Source organism: Arachis hypogaea, chromosome 9 (assembly GCF_003086295.3).
Source record: "Arachis hypogaea cultivar Tifrunner chromosome 9, arahy.Tifrunner.gnm2.J5K5, whole genome shotgun sequence".
NCBI lineage: Eukaryota > Viridiplantae > Streptophyta > Magnoliopsida > Fabales > Fabaceae > Arachis > Arachis hypogaea.
The window spans coordinates 19,343,904-19,369,096 of NC_092044.1; the positions used below are offsets into that span (position 1 = coordinate 19,343,904).

The following is a 25,193-nucleotide window of genomic DNA, read 5'->3' on the forward strand; positions in this document are numbered from 1 at the left end:
CAAGGGAATGAAGAAAAAGCATGTAAAGTTGGAGAACTCATGAAGAAATGAAAGAACCGGAAAGCTGTCAAGCCGACCTCTTCGCACTTAATTGACCATAACTTGAGCTACAGAGGTCCAAATGATGCAGTTCCAGTTGGGTTGGAAAGCTAACATCCGGGGCTTCGAAATGATATAAATTTTGCCATATGTTGCTTCGCGTTCAGGGGCGCGCACGCGCACTTTGCGCGCGCGCGCCGATTCTGTCCGTGGCCCACTATTATGAAATCGTCCCCAGCGGTTTTAGGAGCCATGTGGGCCCAATCCAACTCATTTCTGATGCTATTTAAGTCAAGTATTGAAGGAGAATCAAGATACTTTTAGATACTTTTGATCATTAGCTTAGTTTTAGGAGTTAGAGTTAGTTTTAGAGAGAGAAGCTCTCACTTCTCTCTAGGATTAGGAATTAGGGTTAGATTAGGATCTCATAGTTCTAGGTTTAATTCAAGTCTCCTTCTACTTCTACCTTCAAGTGGTGATTGCTACACTTTGGTTCTTCTTTCTATCCCTATCCTCTTGTTGTAATTTCTCTTATTTTGTCTCTAGGTTTTGTAATTGAGATATTCTTGTTCTTTTGTTTCCTTTTAATAATGCAATTTGAGATAATTCATGTGATTGTGATGTTGTTGATTGTTGTTTTGTTAATTCTTTGTAATTGTTGGTTGTTGATTCCTTTTATTCTTACAAATAAAAATGCTTTCTTTCATTACCCTCCAAGTGTTTGATGAAATGCTTGAGAGGATGTTAGAGTAGGATTTTATGTTCTTGGCTTGAGAAGGTAACTTAGGATTTCTTGAGTCACTAGTGTCCAATTGATTGCTAGTTGATAGCCATTAACTCTAGCCTTCATTAATCCAATTAGTGGAAAGCTAGGACTTATGGACTAGGATTGATATAACTCACTTGACTTTCCTTTGTTAATTGATTTAAGGATGACTAAGTGGGATTAATCCTTACAACTACCATACTTGTGGCTAGTGATAATGATGAAGACCCTTGACAACCAAATCTTGCCAAGACCATTTTGTTAATAAAGTTTTCTTACCATTTACTATTCATTTTTCTCATCTAAAACCCCAAAATAAATAAATCCATAACCAATAACAAGAACACTACCCTGCAAGTCCTTTGAGAGACGACCCGAGGTCCAATACTTCGGTTTATAAATTCTAGGGGTTTGTACTAGTGACAAACAACTTTTTGTATGAAAGGATTATTGTTTGGTTTAGAAACTATACTTTACAACGAGATTTCATTAGTGAAATTCTAAACCGTCAAAAATCCATTCGTCAGAGCATCGGCGAACACAGAGAAGGCGAGCTCGACGATGACAAGCACGCGGCCTTCAAACTTGTCGCTGCGGAACACGGTGGCTGCAGGATGCAGTGGCGGCAGGCTGCGGTGGCTGGCTGGCTGCTTGATTGGTGGCTTGTTGTGGCTTCTATGATTCCCAGCGAAAGAGAGGAGAGATGAGTTTGTGAAGAGTGAAGACTGAAGATGGGTTAACGGGAAGATTTAGGACTTCGTTTGTTTAGCTTTTTTTTTAAAGAACAAAACGACACCGTTTAAAGGGGTTATTTCCGAACTGAAAACCCTTTAAAAAATTGAAAAATTCTGTCGGTTCACTGATTAACCGTCAGTTTGACCGATTTTTCATCATTTTTTGTCAGGCGGTTTAGAGGCCTACCCGAATCGATTAGGTGATCGGTTTCCGATTAATCTGATTAAATCGGTCGGTCCAATTCGGTTTTCAGAACAATGAAAATTATTGACAAATCTTAACATACATAATCATAAATGTTAATTTCCGTATAATTGATTATATAATATTTTTTAAAAAAATAATTAAAAAACGTATGTAAAGTGATGTCAGAATGTACCACATCAGCATGTTTGGTGCCAGAATATAACCTGCCATAGAATAATATAATAATGATAAAGATATAATGATAATTATTAATTATTGATGATTGACTCACTAAAATATAAAAAAAAGATTAATCTCTACATACAAGTGATTCTGTTATACAAGTCTTACAAGTCCTGTAATTAATATTACACTCAAACACGTCTCTAGCAGATTTTTAATTTTTGAAAGGATTCAGTTTCCTTTTTTGAATTTCTTGCATTCTCTTTCTCCTTCTTCATTTACGTGCTTTTCTTTTTGTTTTCTTTCTTCGTTATTCTCGTTTTCCATTATTTTTTGACATCAAACTCTGAAATCATTTTTGAAGTGTTTCATCTTCATCGTCGTGTTTCTCCTCGTTCTTCTTTTGATTTTGCAACATTATGTATTTTTTTTTCTTTGTTTGATTTTTTTCTCCCAAAAAGAATTATGAGAATATGAAATAAGAAAATGAAGAAGAAGAAACAGCAGAAGATGAGGAGGAGAAAGAGAAAGAATTCTGAATTATGAATAAGATGTTCTTCAATGAATTTTGGGTGTATTTCTTAAATCCTTTGGGTGTATTTTTGTAATCCTTTGGGTGTATTTCTGTAATCCTTTGGGTGTATTTCTATAATCGTTTGGGTGAATTCCTATAACCGTTTGGGTGTATTTCTGTAATCATTTGGGTGTATTTCTGTATTCGTTTGGATGTATTTATGAAGTTCCATTATCTTCAAAATGATTTCAAAGCTTGATTTCAGAAACCATGAAAATCGAAAAAAATGAAGCAAGAATACCAGTGATAAACGCAGGTAAAACAACAAATGAAAAGGCGAAGAGAGGACGCACGAAGGAGATCGAACAAATTTGGCAAGAAACTCGTTTTTCATGGAGGAAGAAGAAGAAGAATCGTTCATAATGCATGGTGAGTAGCGCGCTTTGGAAACAGGAAGTGGTTGAATAACATGCGTATATTTACTATTGAATGTGAGAGTAATGTACGTATGTTTTGTTGGACTTGTGCAAACTTGTAAGACTTGTAAATCAAAAAGGCTTGTATGTGTAGCAGGTTTCTAAAAAAATCATAATAATTACTAAAAAGATATGAAATAGAATATTAAAATCATTGACAAATCTGAATATAAATAATCATTAAATATTAATTTGCATATAATTGATTAATAATACTTTTTTAAAAAATAATTGAAAAAAAATATATGTAAAATGACACCAAAATGCATGTGTTGAGTCAGTATATTGGGTGCCATAATATAATATGTCATAGAATAATATAATGATATAATATAAATAAATATAACATATATAATTACAATAATAATGATTTTATATATAAAAGTAATAAAAAAATAAATTATAAAATTATAAATTAAAATTTTAATTAAATATAATTTTTTATTATTTATTTATATAAATATTTAATATTATAAATTGAATTTATTAATTTCAATCAAAATACTAACCAAAATATATTTGAGAAACATCCGATAAATAGAATTAAAATACAGATTTTCGATATCCAAGTTAAAATAGGAATGGCATGGTTTCGCAGGGGAGTAGATTTCTTTCGGTGGATAAAAAATGGGATGATATTCGGTGTTTAATCTCATTATTCATTATTTTTTTATTTATATTTAGTCTCACTTATAGAATTAAAAGTGAAAGATTACACTTTATTTTTTTAAGTGTTAAAAAAAATAAAAAGAATCCATTTTTCACAAAGACTAAAGAAAAAAGCTAATTAAAGTGGCTCTTTTTTTTTTTGTTAGAGTTGTATTGTCCATCATGAAAATAGACAGAGACTAAATTGACAGTTCACTTGATAAGAAACAGCGAACAGGTAGGCGGCCGACCGGCCATAATTGGTAATACCAAAATCAGTCGTTGTCTATCCGATTGTCATTTTTAACGCTATGTTTGGAAGAGAGACTATAATTAAATTATGTCTTAACATCATATTTAATTTAAGATAAATATAAAAATTGAAAAATAAATTTAAAATTTAAAAAGTTAAATAAGATGATTTTTAAAAGGATATATTATTAAAATTCTAGTATTCATTTCTAAAAATTTTAGTTCTTGTGTCACCACATTCTCGAGGTGCTAATAATGGGACTGAAATTTTTGTATCTCAAGACTAAAATTTTAGTTTTAACTAGTGTTTTTTCCTGTAATAACATTGCGGGAATATAAATCTCTTAAAGTTATGTCGACTTTGTCTCAACATTATAGATTATGATACAAAAGATTTATAAAATCAAATTACTTTACAAAAAGATCGTAGGAGACAAAAATCTCTGTTGGCTAAGACCTAAGAAACCAAGGTCTCTGTAGACAAAAAAAGATTAAATAATAAGTTTTTAGTTATTTTTTTATGTGAAAAGTTTAATTTTTTACTAATAATTAATTTTACATTATTCATTATCTAAAACTTGAAAGAATTTAGCGTGTATACTTTTACATTTGATTAAAGTATTAATTTTGTTGCACAAATTAAAATAATTAATTTTCATACTTATTATTTAAAAAAGAATTTTTTTTTCTCTATATATAGAAATAAGATATTAGTATAAAAAAATTTATATTAATAGTTATAAAATTTACTCAAAATCATTTTTTTTAAACAATTGAATCTTGATTCAAATTATTAGTCACTATATTAGTATTCTTTTTAAATTATATGAAACAAATATTTAAAAAGAGAGAAGTAAAAATATATATATTAACAAAATAAGCGGTAAAAATTCAAAATTAAATAAAAAAATTAAAAAAGTATGCGTATAATAATAATAATGATAATAATAAAAATATATTTTTTAAGTGAATAATATTATAGAATTAGTTTTTAATTATATTTAATTATAAATTTAATGTATTCCTTAATTTTATGAATTTATTTAAATTATATTATTTTATTAATTTTATTTTTGATAGAATAAAAAAGTAGAGGTAGAGAATGAAAGAGAAAAGAGAGAGAAAGATAAAAGGATGCGAGAAGGAATTTGTTAATTTTGGACAATACAATAAGTAGGATAGGGTAAAATTTGAACTCTATCCTAATCCTATCTGTGGGTTGAAATTTTTTTGAAAATTCTACCCTACCTTATTCGCGCGTCGAGAATTTCTCAACCCTAACCCTATCCGCACCCTAAAGTTCTAAACTCTACCCTATCTGACCCTATCCGCAGAAAAATAAACAAATTTTAAGCAAATATAAAATTTAACCATTCTAAATTAAAATAAAAAACAATAAAATTTTAAAGAAATCTAACATAAAATTACAAATAATATCATCAACTAGCTTCGTAGTTATTTCAAAATTTTATAAGAAAAAGATTGTGGGTTCAACACTCACTTCTTCACTACATACATAACTTTTACATATATATTATATAATATATTAAAGGTACGGGTAGGGTAGGGTAGGGTATACTCTAGACCCATACCTTACCCTACCCGCAGGCAAACTCCCAACGCATTCTACCTTACCCACAGCGGGTCGGGTAGACAATCCTACCCGAACGGATTGGTTCAGGTTTATATACCTGCGCAGGGTATATATTGCCACCCCTATGAAGCACCGACACTTTGCTGAGTTGCCGTGTCTGCGTGTCAGACACATTTCAGACACGACACTCACTAACACTCGTTCGACATGCGTGTCTGCTGTGTCCAAACCGTGTTTTAATAAAAAATAAAAAATTCTTCTCCGAACACACTTGGACACACTTAAATATCATCACGTGTCAGCGTGTCCGGTCATATTCTTAATATATATTCTTAAAATAATTTTAGATATAGTATATATTATTATTTATTAAAACAAAAATATTTTAAATACTTGATATAATTAAAATAAGATATTAAAAATAATTTAAAAAATTAATTTATATTTTAATATCAATAAAATATGAAAATATCATTATGATTTATCTAAAAAAATACTTTATATTTTATACGTATACGTGTCCTCGTGTCATGTAAAATTTTAAAATTCGCGTGTCGGCGTGTTCTGTGTCGTGTTTTGTCCTGTGTCCGTGTCAGTGTCCGTGCATCATAGGCCACCGCTAAATAAAAAAATATCTCATGATATATTTTAGTTTATTAAATTAATAATATAAAATATAAGTCATAAATTATATATAGAGTAGAAAGAGTAGAGAGAAATAGAGAAAGGAAGAGAAGTAGATAAGAGAATGGAAGGAGGGAGATTATTAATTAAAAAAAAGATATTTTATCTTGATTTTGACGAGAGAGTGTCATATGATATATTTTAGTTGTTAAATTAGTAATATAATATAATTTAATTTTAATTTTAATTTTAATATTTTAATTTTAATTATTAAATTTGTAATTAGTTATTGATAATAATATATAAAAAAGATATAATTAGTGAAAAAATAAGAGATAAAAAAAGAAAAAAACAGAAAGAAACAACTTTTAATTTAAAAAAAAGATTTAATTTTAATTATAATAAAAAATAATACATAATATATTTTAATTATAAAATTAATAATATATAATAAATTTTTAATCACCAAATATAATATTCAGTTTCAATTTTTAAATTCAATTCCAGTTTCAAAAAATAAAATTTTAAAATTTTAAAATTTTAAAATTTATTTTAAAAGATAAAAGTATGATTTTTTATTATTTATTTTATAAATAAGATAAAATAAATATAAAAAAATTATTTAAAAATAAAAAATTATACTTTATTCTGTCGAATCAAAATTTAAAAGTTAAAAAACTCCAAATTTAACAACCAATTTCAAATTAAAAGGTAAGTACATCTAGCTTCTAGAATTAAGACGGGCATATAAAAAAAAAGTTTATTGGCTTTGACCAAAATTTCGAATTTGGACACCGGACCCAAAGGAACAGCTGTTTAAGCTAAGGATCTGCTAGCATTATTATGCTTCTACTTTAATCATCAAAAACTAAAAGGAAATATATATATATATATATATATATATATATATATATATATATAAGTCAGCCATCATCGTGGAATAAAAACGGCTTGCGCATCAAGCAAGAATTTAGGTGCATCCATGATATGATATAACGCGGCTCTTATTAGTTATTATTAGCATCACATTCACACGAAGTACAATCAGCATTCAATCTCAGAATCTGCACAGTACTACCACTGACAAACTTGAGCACCTTCACCTTGTGAGAGAAAGAGAGTAAGTTCCAAATTTTCAGCATGTAATACTGCAAAAACTTGGTACATATACTCATACTTCTCTCTTTTGTTATTAATGTTACTCTTGGACCGAAAATAAATATTTTTTTTATATTTAAAGGATAGTTGTTAGAAAACATTTACCTAACAAATAAACCAAGTCTTTTATTTTTGAGCAGCTGTGTTTTTTTTTTTTTTCCGGTGCTGAGGTCTGTTCACATTTGAAAAATTTATAATCTCTGTGATGGGTTCCACCAAGTTGGCACTATTATTCTTAAGCTTTAATTGTTTGATTTGAGTTCATTCTAATCGTCCCGTGTGTAACTTTGACCTTAGTACTATATAAACACACGCCATTTCTTCTTCTGAATCGTTTCAGTATTATTTAATAAAAAAAAGAGACGGAAAGCCACACGTTTTTTTTCCTTCTTTTGTTTGTTCTTCTTCTGTCTGAACAATGTGTTGTTGCCGATTAATGAGACGTATTTAGCGTCCCTCCTTTCTCCCCTGAATCTGCGCTTGTTCTTCGTCCTCGACAAGATCAGCACCTTCAAGAAGTAATAAAGATATTTGTACTTTTTCTTAGCATGTTTTGTATCAATGAACAAGTATCAAAAAAACACAGCAACTTTTTTCTTTTTTTTTATTTTATGTCTGTATATGAAAGTTTGGTATTTATTGCTGTGTGTTTTTATTTTTATTTTTTTTCTTTGGATAAATCCGGGACGAATATGAACACTTTTTTTAAGCATATTTATTTTGGAAGTACTTGGAAGAAGCTTAAAATCTGCTTTTTTGTAGCTTCACGTTTCCGAATGCTTCAAACCCTTCACATTTCTGGAAATTAGCTATAACAATAATGTTTAGTGAATCCATAAAAATGGTCACCAAGTCTTAGAAATTTCTTTGGATTCAAAACAACTCAACAACCTTTATTTATTATTTTTTATCTTAAATAGGGAAGATCTCAACAACTAAATACGTAGAGTGGAGTACAAAGAGTACTCAATGATTACGAAATAAGATAAATACTAACTACCATTTTTAATTAATGATCAATATATATTTATTTATTTTTTTTTAATTTTCAGAACTGATCTGAGATGGGTGGAGAAAATAGTGTAGATGGAAAAGAGAAGAGTAAAAGTGATGATGAGGCAACCGCATCAGAGAATCAAGGAGAAACAAAAACCGTGAACGGTGAAAAAGAGGATCAGAAGGGAAAGAAAAATGAGAAGCAGGAAACGGTGCCGTTTCACAAGCTGTTTTACTTTGCAGACTCCACAGACATTCTTTTGATGGTAGCTGGGACCATTGGTGCGATTGGAAATGGCATGGGTTTGCCTCTCATGACGCTCCTCTTTGGTCAAATGATTAATAGCTTCGGTGCTAACCAGCAAAATTCAAACGTGGTGGATGAAGTTTCCAAGGTTAACAACTTATCCTCAAGTTTCTCATTTTTATTATTACTTTTTTTTTAACTTGAAAAGAGAAAACCTTATGTTACTCTTTTTTTCTTACCATATTATTTCTTTAATATTTTTGTTTATGGCTTTATGGTAATCTTGGGAGTTATTATTATTATTATTTTTTTGACATGGTTCAGTTAAATGATGAATTTGCAGGTTGCTTTAAAATTTGTGTACTTGGCAATTGGAAGTGGGGTGTCAGCGTTCCTCCGTAAGTTTTGGTTTTTTGTTTCTAATGCCAAAATGTTCTGAGTATTTTATGACATGGGGAAAAAGAGAATGAAATTGAGAGGACCATTTTTTTTGTTTGTTTTGTTTTCAGAGGTTAGTTGCTGGATGGTCACAGGAGAGAGACAAGCAGCAAGAATCAGGGGATTGTATTTGAAGACTATACTGAGACAAGATGTTGCTTTCTTTGATAGAGAAACAAACACTGGTGAGGTGGTTGGGAGGATGTCCGGTGACACAGTTCTCATACAAGATGCCATGGGTGAGAAGGTAATAATTCTTCTTTCTTTTTTTTTCTTTCCTTTTGAAAAAAAGAAAGAGCTCAACATTTACAGTAGAGTTTATTACAATTGAAGAAATAAAGACAACCAAAGTTTTCAAATAATAAGTATAATAATGTATTTATGTAAATTTTGTTTATGTGGTGCCAAGATTTGCATTATAGTAGCATAGAGAAAGATGACAATTGAATTCTTGGCATTTTGAACAGGTTGGGAAGTTTATTCAGCTAGTAGCAACATTTATTGGTGGATATGTGGTTGCATTTATCAAAGGGTGGCTTCTTACTGTTGTGATGTTGTCCACTCTTCCACTTCTTGTTGTGGCTGGTGCTGCCATGGCCATAGGCATAAGCAAGATGGCTTCCAGGGGTCAAGCTGCATATGCAAAAGCTGCACATGTTGTTGAACAAACTATTGGCTCAATAAGAACTGTATGTTTCATTTTCTAGAATTAGAATGTGGTTATTACTTGTTGCATAATGTGTTGCTATAATTATGATGCCTACATTTGCAGGTTGCATCCTTTACAGGGGAAAAACAAGCAGTATCTGATTATGACAAGCATCTTGTGGAAGCCTACAAATCAGGACTACAAGAAGGTTCCATGGAAGGGTTTGGTCTAGGCACAATGATGCTTTTTATCTTCTGTGGCTATTCTCTGGCTGTATGGTTTGGCGCAAAGATGGTAATGGAAAAGGGATATAACGGCGGCACGGTGATTAATGTCATTGTTGCCGTGTTAACTGCTTCCATGTAAGGAGCTTCACTAGCTTCTAAGTTCTAGCCAAAACAGGTTCACATTACATAAATACATTCATACTTCATCTTATTTACATTTTTTTTATTGTATGCGTTAGGTCTCTTGGTCAGGCATCTCCTAGCTTGAGCGCTTTCGCGGCAGGTCAGGCTGCGGCATACAAAATGTTTCAGACAATTGAGAGGAAGCCGGAGATAGATTCATATGATCCGAGTGGAAAGACATTGGAGGATATCCAAGGTGACATTGTGTTAAGAGATGTTTGTTTCAGTTATCCATCAAGACCTGAGGAATTGATATTCAATGGACTCTCCCTTCATATACCGAGTGGCACCACTGCGGCTTTAGTCGGAGAAAGTGGAAGTGGAAAGTCCACAGTTATCAGTTTGATAGAAAGATTCTATGATCCACAAGCTGGTGAGGTTCTCATTGATGGCATCAACTTGAAAGAGTTTCAGCTTAGGTGGATCAGAGGAAAAATCGGCCTTGTTAGCCAGGAGCCGGTTTTGTTTGCGTCTAGCATTAGGGAGAATATTGCATATGGAAAGGAAGGAGCAACAACTGAGGAGATCAAAGCATCCACTGAACTCGCAAATGCTGCCAAGTTCATCGATAAATTGCCACAGGTTCTAGTAGCTAGAGTTTACTTGAATTTGTTGAGTAGCAAATATTGGTTTTAACTTTTGACCTTTGCATGCAGGGATTGGACACAATGGTTGGTGAGCATGGAGTTCAGTTGTCCGGGGGACAGAAGCAGCGCATTGCCATAGCGAGAGCGATCCTGAAAGATCCGAGGATTCTGCTTCTAGATGAAGCCACAAGTGCACTGGATGCAGAGTCCGAAAGAGTAGTGCAAGAGGCTCTAGATAGGATCATGGTTAACCGAACTACTGTGGTAGTCGCACATCGCCTCAGCACAGTGAGGAATGCTGAAATGATTGCTGTGATTCATAGAGGGAAGATGGTTGAGCAAGGTACCACACAACTAACTTTGATCAGAATTCAGAAGCAAAGCTACTTTTTTATGTGTGTGAACTTAAACATGTTCATTGATCAGGTACACACCTAGAATTACTCAAGGATCCTGAGGGAGCTTACTCTCAGCTTGTACGCTTACAACAAGTAAACAAGGAATCAAAAGAAAGTGTAGATCATCAAAGCAAGAATGAACTTTCATCAGAGTCTTTTAGACAATCCAGTCAAAGGAAATCACTCCAAAGATCTATCAGCAGGGGATCATCGATAGGGAACAGCAGCCGCCACTCGTTTAATGTTTCGTTCGGTTTGCCTACTGGAGTTAATGCCCCTGATCCTGACCATGAAATATTCGAAGCTAAGGAAGAAGCGCCGGAGGTTCCACTACTGCGCCTGGCCACCCTCAACAAGCCGGAGATTCCAGTTCTTCTGATTGGATGTTTAGCAGCCGTAGGAAATGGAGTCATATTTCCAATATTCGGAGTCTTGCTTTCTAGTGTGATCAAAACATTCTATGAGCCATTTCATGAGATGAGAAAGGACTCAAGGTTTTGGTCACTAATGTTTGTTGTACTTGGCCTTGCATCGTTTTTTATGATTCCGGCCCGTGCATACTTCTTTTCTGTGGCTGGATCAAAGTTAATTCAACGTATAAGGTTAATGTGTTTCGAGAAGGTTGTCAACATGGAAGTTGGTTGGTTTGATGAGCCGGATAACTCAAGCGGCACCATTGGCGCAAGGCTCTCGGCCGATGCTGCATCGGTTCGTGCCCTTGTTGGCGATGCACTTGGGCTCTTAGTTAATAACATAGCATGCGCGTTGGCTGGTTTAATCATCGCCTTCGTCGCCAGCTGGCAGTTGGCACTGATTGTTCTTGTCTTGCTTCCCCTGGTTGGTATAAATGGATATGTTTCAGTGAAATTCATGAAAGGATTTAGTGCAGATGCAAAGGTGAGTAATTATTTTAGAGTGAATATCCAATCTAATTATGATTGAAATGCTGAATATATGTTAATAATGGAAACTGATGCAGGTGATGTACGAGGAAGCAAGCCAAGTTGCTAATGATGCAGTTGGAAGCATAAGAACTGTTGCCTCATTCTGTGCTGAAGACAAGGTTATGGAACTATATAGGAAGAAATGTGAAGGCCCTATGAAATCAGGGATCAGACAAGGGGTGATTAGTGGATCAGGATTCGGTATTTCATTTTTCTTTATGTTTTGTGTCTATGCAACAAGTTTCTATGCCGGAGCTAGGTTAATGAAGGCCGGGAAGGCGACATTCTCAGATGTTTTCCGGGTATGAACTAACTCATCTTCATCCTTACCTGAAATTCATTGCAAAATGATTAATATTGGTTTTTCTCTTGTTAAAATGGTAAATATTTTGTTTTTGTCTTTGTTTTGCAGGTTTTCTTTGCGTTAACTATGGCTGCTATTGGAGTATCCCAATCAAGTTCCTTTGCCCCTGACTCAAGCAAAGCCAAGTCAGCTGCTGCTTCCATATTTGGAATAATTGATAGGAAATCAAAGATAGATCCTAGTGATGAGTCCGGTAGAACCTTGGATACCGTCAGGGGCGATATAGAGATTTGTCATGTAAGCTTCAAGTATCCATCTCGGCCAGATGTACAAATTTTCCGGGATCTTAGCCTGGCTATCCATTCTGGCAAGGTAAATTTTTCAATAGGCATACAGATTCCTTCATGTGAGGTTGATAGTTAAAAATTATTAAATAACAATTGGTAAAACATGTCAAATCATTTAACTACTCTCACTTATTAACTTTACTTCAAAACAACTACACGAGTTTTCATCTTTTCAATAGGTGAAAACTCCGTATAGTTGTCTTCCTATAAGGTTAAGGTTAATAGTTAAAAACTAAGATAACAATTTGGTAAAACATGTCGAATATTTAACGTCTCTCAACTATTAACTTCTCGTCTTTTTTAGAGTAAACTATACTCAGTTCCCTGGAGGTTATGGTTACCATTAAGAATTGAATTGTAATTGCAGACAGTGGCACTTGTTGGAGAAAGTGGAAGTGGGAAATCAACAGTGATATCGTTGTTACAGAGATTTTATGAGCCAGATTCAGGTGAAATCACACTGGATGGTGTAGAAATAAGGCAGTTACAGCTCAAGTGGTTACGGCAACAAATGGGACTTGTAAGCCAAGAACCAGTGTTGTTCAATGAATCCATCCGTGCAAATATTGCTTATGGAAAAGGTGGGAATGCAACTGAATCAGAAATCATAGCTGCTGCAGAATTGGCCAATGCACATAGGTTTATCAGTGGTTTACATCAGGTAAAACAAATCCGCTTGCTTAAGCCTAACATAAACCTTACTTGTTAATTAAGTTCCTTTGCGAAATCGGTCATCTTAATTTGAGCATCATTTATGAATGTGAATTGGTAACTATATAAGGTTTGTCTATAGTTTTAGTTATATTATTTGTGAATTAAGAAAGTAATTAGTATTAAAGGATTTACCAATTTAGAATATTCTGAAAGTGACATTTGTATTTTAAAAATGTTAAGTTTATATTAAAATTTAGTCAAGAAATTAGTTACTATCTAGTTATATATAAATTCATGTGTTGTTTAAAGAGTACACTATTTGATTTAGATTTATCATTGGATGACCAATTCACATATGAACATGTGCTAACTAACTGATGTCATGTTATTCTTCTTAATCTTAGGGATATGACACTATAGTGGGAGAGAGGGGAACCCAATTGTCTGGTGGGCAAAAGCAACGTGTAGCTATAGCACGTGCCATAATCAAAAGTCCAAAGATATTACTATTAGATGAAGCAACAAGTGCATTAGATGCAGAGTCAGAAAGAGTTGTCCAAGATGCATTAGACAAAGTCATGGTCAACAGGACCACCGTGGTCGTGGCACACCGCTTATCCACAATAAAAAACGCTGATGTTATTGCTGTGGTGAAGAACGGAGTTATAGTAGAGAAAGGAAGACATGAAACATTGATTAATGTTAAGGATGGATTTTATGCATCTTTAGTTCAACTTCACACAAGTGCTTCAACTGTGTGAATTTTGCCATTTATTATTATTATTATTATTATTATTATTATTATTATTATTATTATGTAAATTATGAGAGGTGCATATGAAAGTCAATACATACCTAATCTCTATCTCGCTTCCATGTAAGAAAATTGTTTCAAACATGAATAGAATACGGGCAGTCGCCTACAATATAGTAATTTGTGATGAAATATATAGCAAGCTTTTTGCATTGATCATGGACTTTATTATAAGAATTTAAATTTTATGTATTATCGGTATAAAAAATTTTATATAAACAATTAATTTGTGTATTGATATGTTTTTTTATATTGGGATTTGTTCTGGCCTAATTAAACAAGAAATAGGGGTCTATCAAGCGAATTTGCACTTCGTCCGTAGAACGAGACTCCCTCTACGTGACACGATCTTTACTGAGAAAATCTGGACAGTTGGTGGAAGCTTTTGAAAAATTGGGGTGGAGCAAGAAGGAGGACCCATCCAAACAAATTATGGATAAAGGAGAGAGAGAGACTTATCCTTTTTTTTCAGGTATGTCACTATAATCTAATCTAATTATCTCATTGTATGGACATTAACTTAAATATTAGAGTGTCTTTGCAAGCGATTCCATCCCGCCAACCATCTGATGACACTCGCTGACATAGCTCCTCACTCCAAAACTCATTCAGGTTTCGATCTTCAACGTCTTCTCACCAACCAATTCAACGAATTCATGAACAGGATTTAAGGTTAAATGGATTAGTGAAAAAGTTTTAATTTAAATCCTATAGGTTATATGAGATCTGCTTTTAATTGTAAGACTTTGTTACTCTAGTGCAATTTTTTTTTTAATTTTTTTAAATATGTTAAATTTTTAAATACCAATGCAATTTACTGATAAAAGGCAGGACATATATGTAATAGCATTGATTTAGGAGAGATAATTAGTTATTTTTTAATTAAAAAAAAAGTGAACTAGCCACAAATAGTTGAATGGAATTTCAGTTTAAAAATTTACTAATTCATTGGGATTAAAAAATAACAAATATTTTATTATAATTTGTAAATAATAGTATTAATATCTAAATTTAAAAATATATTTCTTCTCATTAAAGTGTATGCAATTCTCTTTTTCTTTTTTGTTTTTTTGGAATGAATGCAATTCTCTTCTTTATTATTTTTATATTGTTAAAAAAGTTTCATAAACAATTTTGATATAAACTTTTTAAAGTTTTTATTTGTTATGTATGTATATTCTTAATTAAACTATAAAAAAATTAATTAATATATTATAATCACTAATTTTGACAAAAAATAAAATTAGATGATCATTAAATATTATATTTTTTATCAATATTTGATCAACAATAATTTATATTTATATTTTTAAAAATTTTGTATACAAAAAATATATAATTTGTACATATATTTATCAGAGTTTATACATATGAATCAACACGATTTGTATTTATATTTTTTAGAATTTACACACATAAATTATTAAAATTTATTTGTTAAAAATAATTCAGTATTTATAATGATCAAATAATGGTAAAAAATATTAAAATTTAATGGTCTCTTACAAATTTTCATTGGAAAATTATTATATTTATTAACAATTTAAATCAAGTTAGGCATAAAAGTATAAAATTAATTTTTTCAATAATAATCTTATCTTTCACGAAACTCGATCTTAATTTAATATCAGTAACATGCAAATTCCATAATCTTACCCATGACAGGTGAGAACGAGGATGATGAAGGCAAAGAAACTAATTAAGTATATGTGAACGTCATGCATGACGAACTTAAATTATACTATTTTTATAGTAACTATCGAAGAAGAAGAAGAAGAAAAAGGGTATGAATCAACGCATCAAATGCAAATGTCACTTGAGCTAGGTAATGTCAATGCTTGCCGCTAACTTAGCAAATTCATTGAAAGAATCGAAACGAAACCGGTAAAAAAAAACAATAATAGGGTACTCACCAAAAATATGAATAAATAAATAATAGGGTAGTCATCTAACTACGTGACATGTACCAAATATATTTAATTTTATCGAATCCAGTGGAACGGCACCTAATATATATTAATTAATTTGGTTTCTGGAAGACAATGACACCTTAGGTACTCTTTGGAATCTAATCAATAATTCAATATGATAATCAATTCATTAACCAAAGAGAAGAGAGACAAAAGGGGCATGTGTGTTGCTTTCAAGTTGACTTAACACAAAAGTTAAACTTAATATCTTACTAATAAATGAAATCAAATCAAATCAAATTGAAAGACTTTGCGTTTGTTAATTTTCTTTAGATTATTTTGGAATGAGGCACAAAGATTCTGTCATCTTTTTAAACCCATTGTTTTCGCTCTCGTTTAATACTCTTTTATTTTAAAATAATGATCGTTTTAATTCTTTTTATATATTAAAAAACAATATATTTAGGTACAAAATAAATTTAGCTAGATACATTTAAATAAGGTCAAGTCTCTTCTGGTTAAAATAATTGTGATGGTTAACGATGATAGATCAATCTGATAGCAATACCTGGGGAGTCATTCATTTACATTAGTATTAACTGTGTTTGCTTAAGCTACCTTTGATTTTGATGATAACAGAATACACTGAAAATATAATACAAAATATAAAATAAAAAAATAGTATTTTTTATATTTTATTTAATAGTAAAATAAATATAAGATAGAAGAAAGAGTTAATTACTAATTCGGTATCCGAAAGATTTAGATACAAACAAAAAAAATTTTAAAAAAAATTATCAACAAAACAACTCATAAATAACTTAAAAATATGATAGAAATAACTATAAATATTATATTTTTATGTGTCAATTTTTTTTATTTAACAAATAATTTATCCATTTGACCCAAATTTTTGCAGTAATATTTAAATAAATATTTAAAATATACATAAAAAAATTCAGAAAAAAATTTGATCTCTATATTTTTTTTAATTTATTTTTTAAAATAATATGGTCATTTACAGTAAAATATCTTTTTAAAAAAATTCACTTGACCTAAAATTATCAAAATTTAAGGATAAAAAATTTTATTTTTCTAGTAATACTTGTAAAAAATTATATCAAAATCTGATTTTAAAAGTCTTTTTTTAGAATATATATTTAATATTTAGTCTATTTTATCACATTTTAAAATTTTTCTGGGACTTATTCGTTGTTAATATGTTTTGGAATTATTTTTGTTAGCGATGTAAATTTTTAGATATTACTTTGGTAGTTTAGTCTAGAACAAATAACATAAAGTCTAATTTACTTTAATTTTTTTTCTTCACACAAAATTTAGAATAAAAAAATAAAATAATAAAAAAATATAATTATAAAAATATGATAGTAATAAAAAAAGTAAAAAATAAAACCCCAACTAATTTATACAAAAGGACATGTTGTGACTTTCCCAACTAATTTCAGCCATTAGATGCATGAAAAACACATGTCAAGCCAAAACACAAAATATACCCCCAGCATATTGAGCCACATGTCGAGTACTGATGAAATTTGCCCCGTCAAATTTAAAAAATGTCAAAATCTTTTCCCTATTTTAATACATCATCTTCAAATGTTGCCAAGACATCTGATCTTTTTGAAAATTGGACACAAAAAGATCATTTTGCAAATCTTTCTGCTAGTGCTATGATTAACATCACTCATGATAATCTCTGATGACAAAGATGAACCATCCTCTTGAGCCATGTACTATCATCAAGTGTCTTTTCAATTAAAGCAATCCAATTCTCGGTTTAAATTTGATAATCTTTCCCGTCATAGGTATCGAAAACGCTTAAATGATTTTGGAGCACGGATTAATATTCGAACAATTCCACTACATCAACACCATTTATAATAACCATATTCTTACAACTAATTAGTAACAACCATATTTTTATACGTTAAAGAATGTTTAGTATATGAATAGTACTTTTCATATTCGAATGTCTAAACTAGATATTACCATCCAACAAGTTCTTTTTGAATTTGTCACATAAATGATAGGAAATATTAGAAAATGGAACAATAACCTAAGTGAGTATGAAATGTTGCAGATGATCAATAGCAACTCTGCTGAATTCTTAGGAACACTTCACCGAGAATTCTTTGGCGACAACACTGTTGCATCTGAGAGCTTTGAATCACTTCTTTTACTGGACGTGAGGGATTTTGGGTTATGAGATGACAGATGTTGGTGATGGCAGAAAATTTCTGCTGGTGATAAAATGAATAGGGGTTGATAAGAGGTTATTGTTTGGCCAGGGCTCGAGAATCTTCAGACACATGGATAAATTTTACAAGGTTTTCAATTTTTTCAGAGAGGAATCTTCTTACAGATGATGGGAGACGATATATGGCTAAAGCTGTGTTAGTAGTGAATTGATTATTTTAATGTTGATGAACTGTCCATAGTTAAGAGATTTTTCTTACTCACTTTCATCAATTGTACATCTTTCATTGTATATATCAACTGGCTCTGATATCATTGGGAAAAAATCTCCAATACTTCAGAATAACTATCTATGAAACACATAATAAGCCTTTCTAAAAAAATGCTACCAGAAAGGTCAAACAAAGCGCAAATAAAAGAGTTCGAGCTTGCATTTATTTCATAATAATCAACTCCCTTTTTCATTTGAGAAATTTTCAAGAATCTAGTCGATTTCATTTTCTAATAAGCAGATCCTCATAAGAGGCAATCTTGTAGCATATTTATGAAACTCAAGTAATGAAGACCATAGAAAGAATAAGACTTTAACAGAGTCATGATCAATATTTTACAAATGGATATTATTTTCAGGTTGCTTCAAGTTATTAGTTGAAATTCCTTTAACGATATCGAATTCAAGTTGTTTCAAGCGATATATTTTTGCATGCAATTACGTGACACGATCACGATTTACTCTTAATAAAAGCGACCAACATTGTCTCGTGTGACTTGTCCCACTAAAACAAAAAAATGTGAACAATAAATCAAGTCTTACATGTTAGGAATTAAATTCAAAAAATAGGAGTTGGTTTGAATTATATTTGTTAATTAATAGTCACAAGCATATTGATCTATACACTGTGTAGCTTTGAATTTTATCGTGGGTATGATTCAAGGTTGACATCGCAGGTGAATACCGAATACGGACCTAGCTTGAAACTTGGAGTAGCAGTTTCAAAATTTCATAAATGAAAACGTCATTTTATATGCCACACTTGAACCAAATAAATTCCATGCCATCTAAATCCTGTCAAAAGTGATAAGATTTTAAATTGTTAATATAAGTGAATAATATGGGACTGTATGGATTTGGTAAATCGAGTTGTTTGTCAAGTTAATTTTCTTCTTCAACAACGAAATATTCTTGCACTAGATACTATTGACTACATGAATAAAAAATTATTTTTATTATGTATCATACCTGGAATAAGTCCATTTATATCTAGATTTTTCAGATCACCTCATTTCAGAGTCTTTGAGGTATATTTCTAATATCAATCACTAGACAATCTTCCTTCTTATCTATCTACCTGGACGAATATTTTGATGGTATTTTTCCTACATTATCAAACTATTTAAGATGAGATTATGCTATCTTTTAAATAATAGGTGATACTCGGATTTCCTTTCTCAATTTTCTATCTTGTATTTTGTCTGTTGGTGTATATGATCAATTGATAGAAATAAAATACACAATTTTTTTACTTGCAAGAATAAAAAGAGTAACAATAACCACTCACAACAATAACAGCAGCACAATAATACTTAATAGTGACAGAAAAATCACATAAACCATAAATTAGAGGCAAGCTAGCACACTAAGATTTTTAACGTGGAAAATTTCTTCAATGTGAGAAGTAAAAATCACAAGACACCAAGACTAAAAAATAGCTTCACTATGATGAAAAATAGGGTACAAAAGAGTTACAAATTACTGCACTAAACGTGCATACAACAAGCCAAACAACCTAAGTATTAAAGTTTACAAAATAAGAATAAAAAGATAAAAATACCACAAAAATAAAGGTGCTATGCGTGACCATATCTCTAGTTATAGAGGTCAAATTGAAGATCCGAACAGTAAAAATGAAGAACCAGGTGTCCGAAACATACTGTCTGAATTTGAACTCCATCCAATAGTTAACGAATCCACAGCAACCAATTTATAGAAACGGCTTTGTATATGCGCAAAAATAACTTTTTCTCTTCTTTTCTCTCTAGCGTTTGGTGTTCTTCTTGCAAATGAGACTTCTCTCACTCAACCCTAATTTATCTTAGCCACTTCAACTATTCATGGGTCTTGAAGGTTGTAGAAGATTTAGAGAAAGGAGATTGAATATATGGCCTTCTTTTACTTTAATGAATTTTGTCTTTACTTGCAAACTTTTACTTAGAATCTGTTTGAACTGTGCAGCAAAAAATTTATGAGACAATTCGATTTTGTCTCATAAATACTAGAAAACAGAATGTTGAGAAAGAGAAGAAGAATGGCACCAGTATGTATCTTGGTTCAGTTGCCTTATGCAATGCAACCTACATCCAGTCTCCACCACAACTGTGGTGGAATTTTTACTATAGTTAAAGTATTACATACACCAATTCATAGGATTCACGCAATCCTTTCTCTCTCAAGTTCTTACCTAACTTGACTTGGTTATGCTAATACCGAACTCTTCACTCTAAGTGCTAATCCAACTTAGGAAGGGGTACCTCACAGGTACAAGACACAAGACTTAATAAACAACCTAAAGAAATCTGAAATCACTTTAGGCATTTCTCTCAAGTGTATCACTCAGCCTTTTGTCACTCATAGGTTTTTTTTTGATTCCTCTCTTTCAACCTTTTTCCACTCAAGAAATTACATAAAGATATACATTGAAAATAAAATACGTACTGTAAAACATGAAGGAGAGTAATGCTTCAACAGCCTCAGTTGCTATAAGTTGAACTGGATTTAGTTGACTCTAATTGAGTTCTTCATCTTGGCGGAATGCTTCTTTGACTAGAAAATACTGTCCAAGATTGATGAACTCTTCACAAAGAATCACTTTAGAACAAACTCAAAATCTGGTTCTCTCTCATTATCTTCAGAAAGAAGAAAAAATTTCTTTTGTACCTCTTTCAATGTTGCTGAGTTGCTTTCTTCCAAGTCATCTCCTCGAGCTGTGTGATTTACCAACTTACTATTTCACTATTTTCAATTAATCCCTAAATTAGGAAGTTTGAATCTGAGCTTTTTTGCCTGATCGAAAACCTCAGGATAGCAATGGAAAAGTTGTTCAGTGGTAAACCCAGATCTAAACCATTGAGCTAGAGCTTCGTCCCCAAGAAACAATTTTGGCCTTTGATTCATAGTAGTGATTATCAGAAATCACTTTCTCCATTTAACCCAAATTGGAGTAGCAAAGAGTTGGAGAAGGAGTGAAGAAAGTAAATTGCATGCAAATGGAAATAAATCACCTTTAACTTCTGACTTAGCTTAAATGGGTTTGATTTGGGTGATTAGACCTTTGCTTTTCGCTTAGCCTTTCTCTTTCTTTCTTCTCTAGTGAATGAATAGAGAAGAAGAAGCTCTCTCTCTCTTTCTCTCTTTCTCTTTCTCTCTCTCTCTCTCTCTCTCTCTGATTTTGACCAAAGTGTAACACCCTAATTACCCTAAGCCTTACCTCTAGCCGTAAAGCAAAGGTTAATCAGAGATTACGATAATCCTAAAGCTTATACATATATATATATATATATATATATATATATATATATATATATAGAAAGAAATCATAATTCTAGAAGCCTGATGAAAAAATAAGCTCAAAAACCGAGAGTTATAAAAACACAAAACGTTCACATGAAGCCACAAACTTAAGGCACAAGATAAAGGTACAAGATAACAAAATATAAGAGTATAATGATCATAAGATAATAGCCCAGGTGATGAGCAGATAATTTATACGCTTTTTGGCATTGTTTTTAGGTATTTTTTAGTAGGATCTAGCTACTTTTAGGGATGTTTTCATTAGTTTTTATGCTAAATTCACAGTTCTGGACTTTACTATGAGTTTGTGTGTTTTTCTATGATTTCAGGTAATTTCTGGCTAAAATTGAGGGACCTAAGCAAAACTCTGAAAGAAGGCTGACAAGGACTGCTGATGCTGTTGGATTCTGACCTCTCTGCATTCGAAATGGATTTTCTAGAGCTATAGAACTCCAAATGGCGCGATCTCAACGGCGTTGGAAAGTCGACATCCAAAGCTTTCCAGCAATATATAATAGTCCATACTTTATTCGTGATTAGATGACGTAAACTGGCGCTTAACTCCAGTTCCATGCTGCATTCTGGAGTCAAACGCCAGAAACACGTCACGAACCAGAGTTGAATGCCAAAAATACGTTACAACTTGGCGTTCAACTCCAAAAGAAGCCTCAGCTCGTGTAAAGTTCAAGCTCAGCCCAAGCATACACCAAAGTGGGCCCCGAAAGTGGATTTCTGCACTTAGACTTATTTCTGTAAACCTAGTAACTAGTTTAGTATAAATAGAACTTTTTACTATTGTATTTTCATCTTTGGTCTCAGTTTTATTTTATTATCCATCCTAGGAGAATATTGATCACGTTTGGGGGCTGGCCATTCGGCCATGACTGAACCTTCATCACTTATGTATTTTCAACGGTGGAGTTTCTACACACCATAGATTAAGGATGTGGAGCTCTGCTGTACCTCAAGTTTTAATGCAATTATTACTATTTTCTATTCAATTCCGCTTGTTCTTATTCTAAGATATTCGTTGCACTTCAACATGATGAATGTGATGATCCGTGACACTCATCATCATTCTCACCTATGAACGCGTTACTGACAACCACTTCCGTTCTACCTTAGACTGGGCGCATATCTCTTGGATTCCTTAATCAGAATCTTCGTGGTATAAGCTAGAATTGATGGCGGCATTCATGGGAATCCGGAAAGTCTAACCTTGTCTGTAGTATTCCGAGTAGGATTCCGAGATTGAATGACTGTGACGAGCTTCAAACTCGCGATTGTTGGGCGTGATGACAAACGCAAAAGAATCAAGAGATTCTATTCCAACATGATCGAGAACCGACAGATGATTAGCCGTGCTGTGATAGAGCATTTGGACCATTTTCACTAAGAGGATGGGATGTAGCCATTGACAACGGTGATGCCCTACATACAGCTTGCCATAGAAAGGAGTAACAAAGATTGGATAAAAGCAGTAGGAAAGCAGAGATTCAGAAGGAACACAGCATCTCCATGCACTTATCTGAAATTCCCACCATTGAATTACATGAGTAACTCTATCTTTATTTCATGTTTATTATTTATTATTATTCAAAAATCCATAACCATCTATTATCCGCCTGACTGAGATTTACAAGGTGACCATAGCTTGCTTCATACCAAAAATCTCTGTGGGATCGACCCTTACTCACGTAAGGTATTACTTGGATGACCCAGTACACTTGCTGGTTAGTTGAGCGAAGTTTTGAAATTATGTTTAGACCATGGTATTGAGCACCAAGCTTTTGGAGCCATTACTGGGGAAATCAATTTCGAACAACAATTTAAGTATGAATCACAATTTCGTCCACCAAGTTTTTGGCGCTGTTGCCGGGGATTGTTCGAGTATGGACAACTGACGGTTCATCTTGTTGCTCAGATTAGGTTACTTTTTTTGTTTTATTTTAAAAAAATTTTCAAAAATTTGTCTAAAAAATTTATCCCTATTTTCGAAAAAAATTTAATTAAAAATAAATTATTCTATGGCTTTAAAACTTTTAAGAATGGATTCTAGAGTTTCATGAAGCATGTTGAATCCAAGCTGGTTGTAAAGCCATATCCAATTTCTTTTGAACTGAGGCTTCCTCTTCACATGCTTGAACTATGTATGCTAAAGCTTGGCTGGCTATTAAGCCATGCCCAACCCTTGGATTGGAGCTTTAGACTAACATTGAAAGATTCCTGGAATTCTTATTAAAAAGTTTGAATCTCTTAATTTCTTTTCCTATATGTTTTTTTCGAAAAAAAATAAAAGAAAATACAAAAAAATCATAAAATCATAAAGACCAAAAATATTTTGTGTTCTTGTTTGATTCTTGAGTCAATTTTTAAGTTTGGTGTCAATTGCATATTCATATTGTTCTTGCATTTTTTCGAAAAATTCATGCATTCATGGTGTTCTTCATGATCTTCAAGTTGTTTTTGATAAGTCTTCTTGTTTGATCTTGATGTTTTCTTGTTTTGTGTTGTTTGTTGTTTTTCATATGTATTTTTGCATTCATAGTGTTTAAGCATTAAAAATTTCTAAGTTTGGTGTCTTGAATATTTTCTTTGCATAAAATTTTTTTCAAAAATATGTTTTTGATATTCATCATGATCTTCAAAGTGTTCTTGGTGTTCATCTTGACATTCATAGTGTTCTTGTATGCATCATGTGTTTTGATTCATAATTTTCATGTTGTTAGTCATTTTTTATGTTTTTCTCTCTCAATTAAAAATTCAAAAATAAAAAAATATCTTTTCCTTTTTTCTCTCATAATTTTTGAAAATTTGAGTTGACTTAGTCAAAAAATTTTAAAAATTAGTTGTTTCTTACAAATCAAGTCAAATTTTCAATTTTAAAAATCTTATCTTTTCAAAACTTTTTCAAAAATCAAATCTTTTTCATTTTTTTATTAATTTTTGAAATTTATTTTTTTAAAATTATTTTTCAAAAATCTTTTTCTTAGTTTTATCTTTATTTTCGAAAATTATGCTAACAACTAATGTGATTGGTTCAAAAATTTGAAGTTGTTACTTCCTTGTTAAGAAAGGTTCAATCTTTAAATTCTAGAATCTTATCTTTTAGTTTCTTGTTAGTTAAATAATTAATTTTAATTTTAAAAATTAAATCTATCTTATCTTATCTTTTATATCATATCTTTTTCAAAATTTTGATTTTAAAATATCTTTTCTAACTTCTTATCTTCTTATTCAAATTTGATTTTCAAATCTTTTTCAACTAACTATTTGACTTTTTGTTTGTTTCTTATCTTTTTCAAAACCACCTAACTACTTTTCTCTCTCTAATTTTCGAAAATATCTCCCTCTTTTTCAATTTTTTTTTAATTAATCAATTGTTTTAAATTTTAATTTTAATTTCATTTCTTATCTTTATTTTCGAAAATCATTTAACTCCTTTCCAAAATTTAATTTCAAAAATTTCTCCCTCTCTCATCTTTTCCTATTTATTTGTTCATTTACTAACACTTCTCTTCACTTCTCTTCATCTCAA

At 31.5% G+C, this 25,193-nt stretch overlaps 1 protein-coding gene across 3 annotated transcripts; it reads left to right on the plus strand.

Annotated features, from left to right (window-relative positions):
• The first annotated feature begins 6,937 nt into the window (after window positions 1–6,937).
• LOC112710612 (ABC transporter B family member 11) lies at window positions 6,938–14,117 on the plus strand. 3 transcript variants are annotated; one of them, XM_072202681.1, is made up of 13 exons: window positions 6,938–7,137; window positions 8,228–8,566; window positions 8,762–8,816; window positions 8,928–9,103; window positions 9,324–9,545; window positions 9,629–9,867; window positions 9,972–10,497; window positions 10,572–10,845; window positions 10,929–11,797; window positions 11,880–12,146; window positions 12,257–12,520; window positions 12,863–13,156; window positions 13,554–14,117. In XM_072202681.1, exons 2-13 carry the CDS (start codon window positions 8,240–8,242, stop codon window positions 13,908–13,910), a joined length of 3,870 nt encoding a protein of 1,289 aa, XP_072058782.1. In that variant the 5' UTR covers window positions 6,938–7,137; window positions 8,228–8,239; the 3' UTR covers window positions 13,911–14,117. The 3 variants fall into 3 exon arrangements, with proteins under 3 accessions (XP_072058782.1, XP_072058783.1, XP_025618680.1); XM_072202682.1 differs by having other exon boundaries at window positions 6,966–7,178; XM_025762895.3 differs by lacking the exon at window positions 6,938–7,137 and adding an exon at window positions 7,325–7,693.
• Window positions 14,118–25,193: the final 11,076 nt, after the last annotated feature.

What these genes read in the sequence shown, in the direction of transcription:
- LOC112710612 (XM_072202681.1), top strand. Translation starts at nt 8,240, where the DNA reads ATGGGTGGAGAAAATAGTGTAGATGGAAAAGAGAAGAGTAAAAGTGAT. An exon ending in GCCGTGTTAACTGCTTCCAT is followed by an intron (nt 9,868 to 9,971) that starts GTAAGGAGCTTC and finishes TGTATGCGTTAG; the next exon opens with GTCTCTTGGTCAGGCATCTC. An exon ending in TGGCTATCCATTCTGGCAAG is followed by an intron (nt 12,521 to 12,862) that starts GTAAATTTTTCA and finishes TTGTAATTGCAG; the next exon opens with ACAGTGGCACTTGTTGGAGA.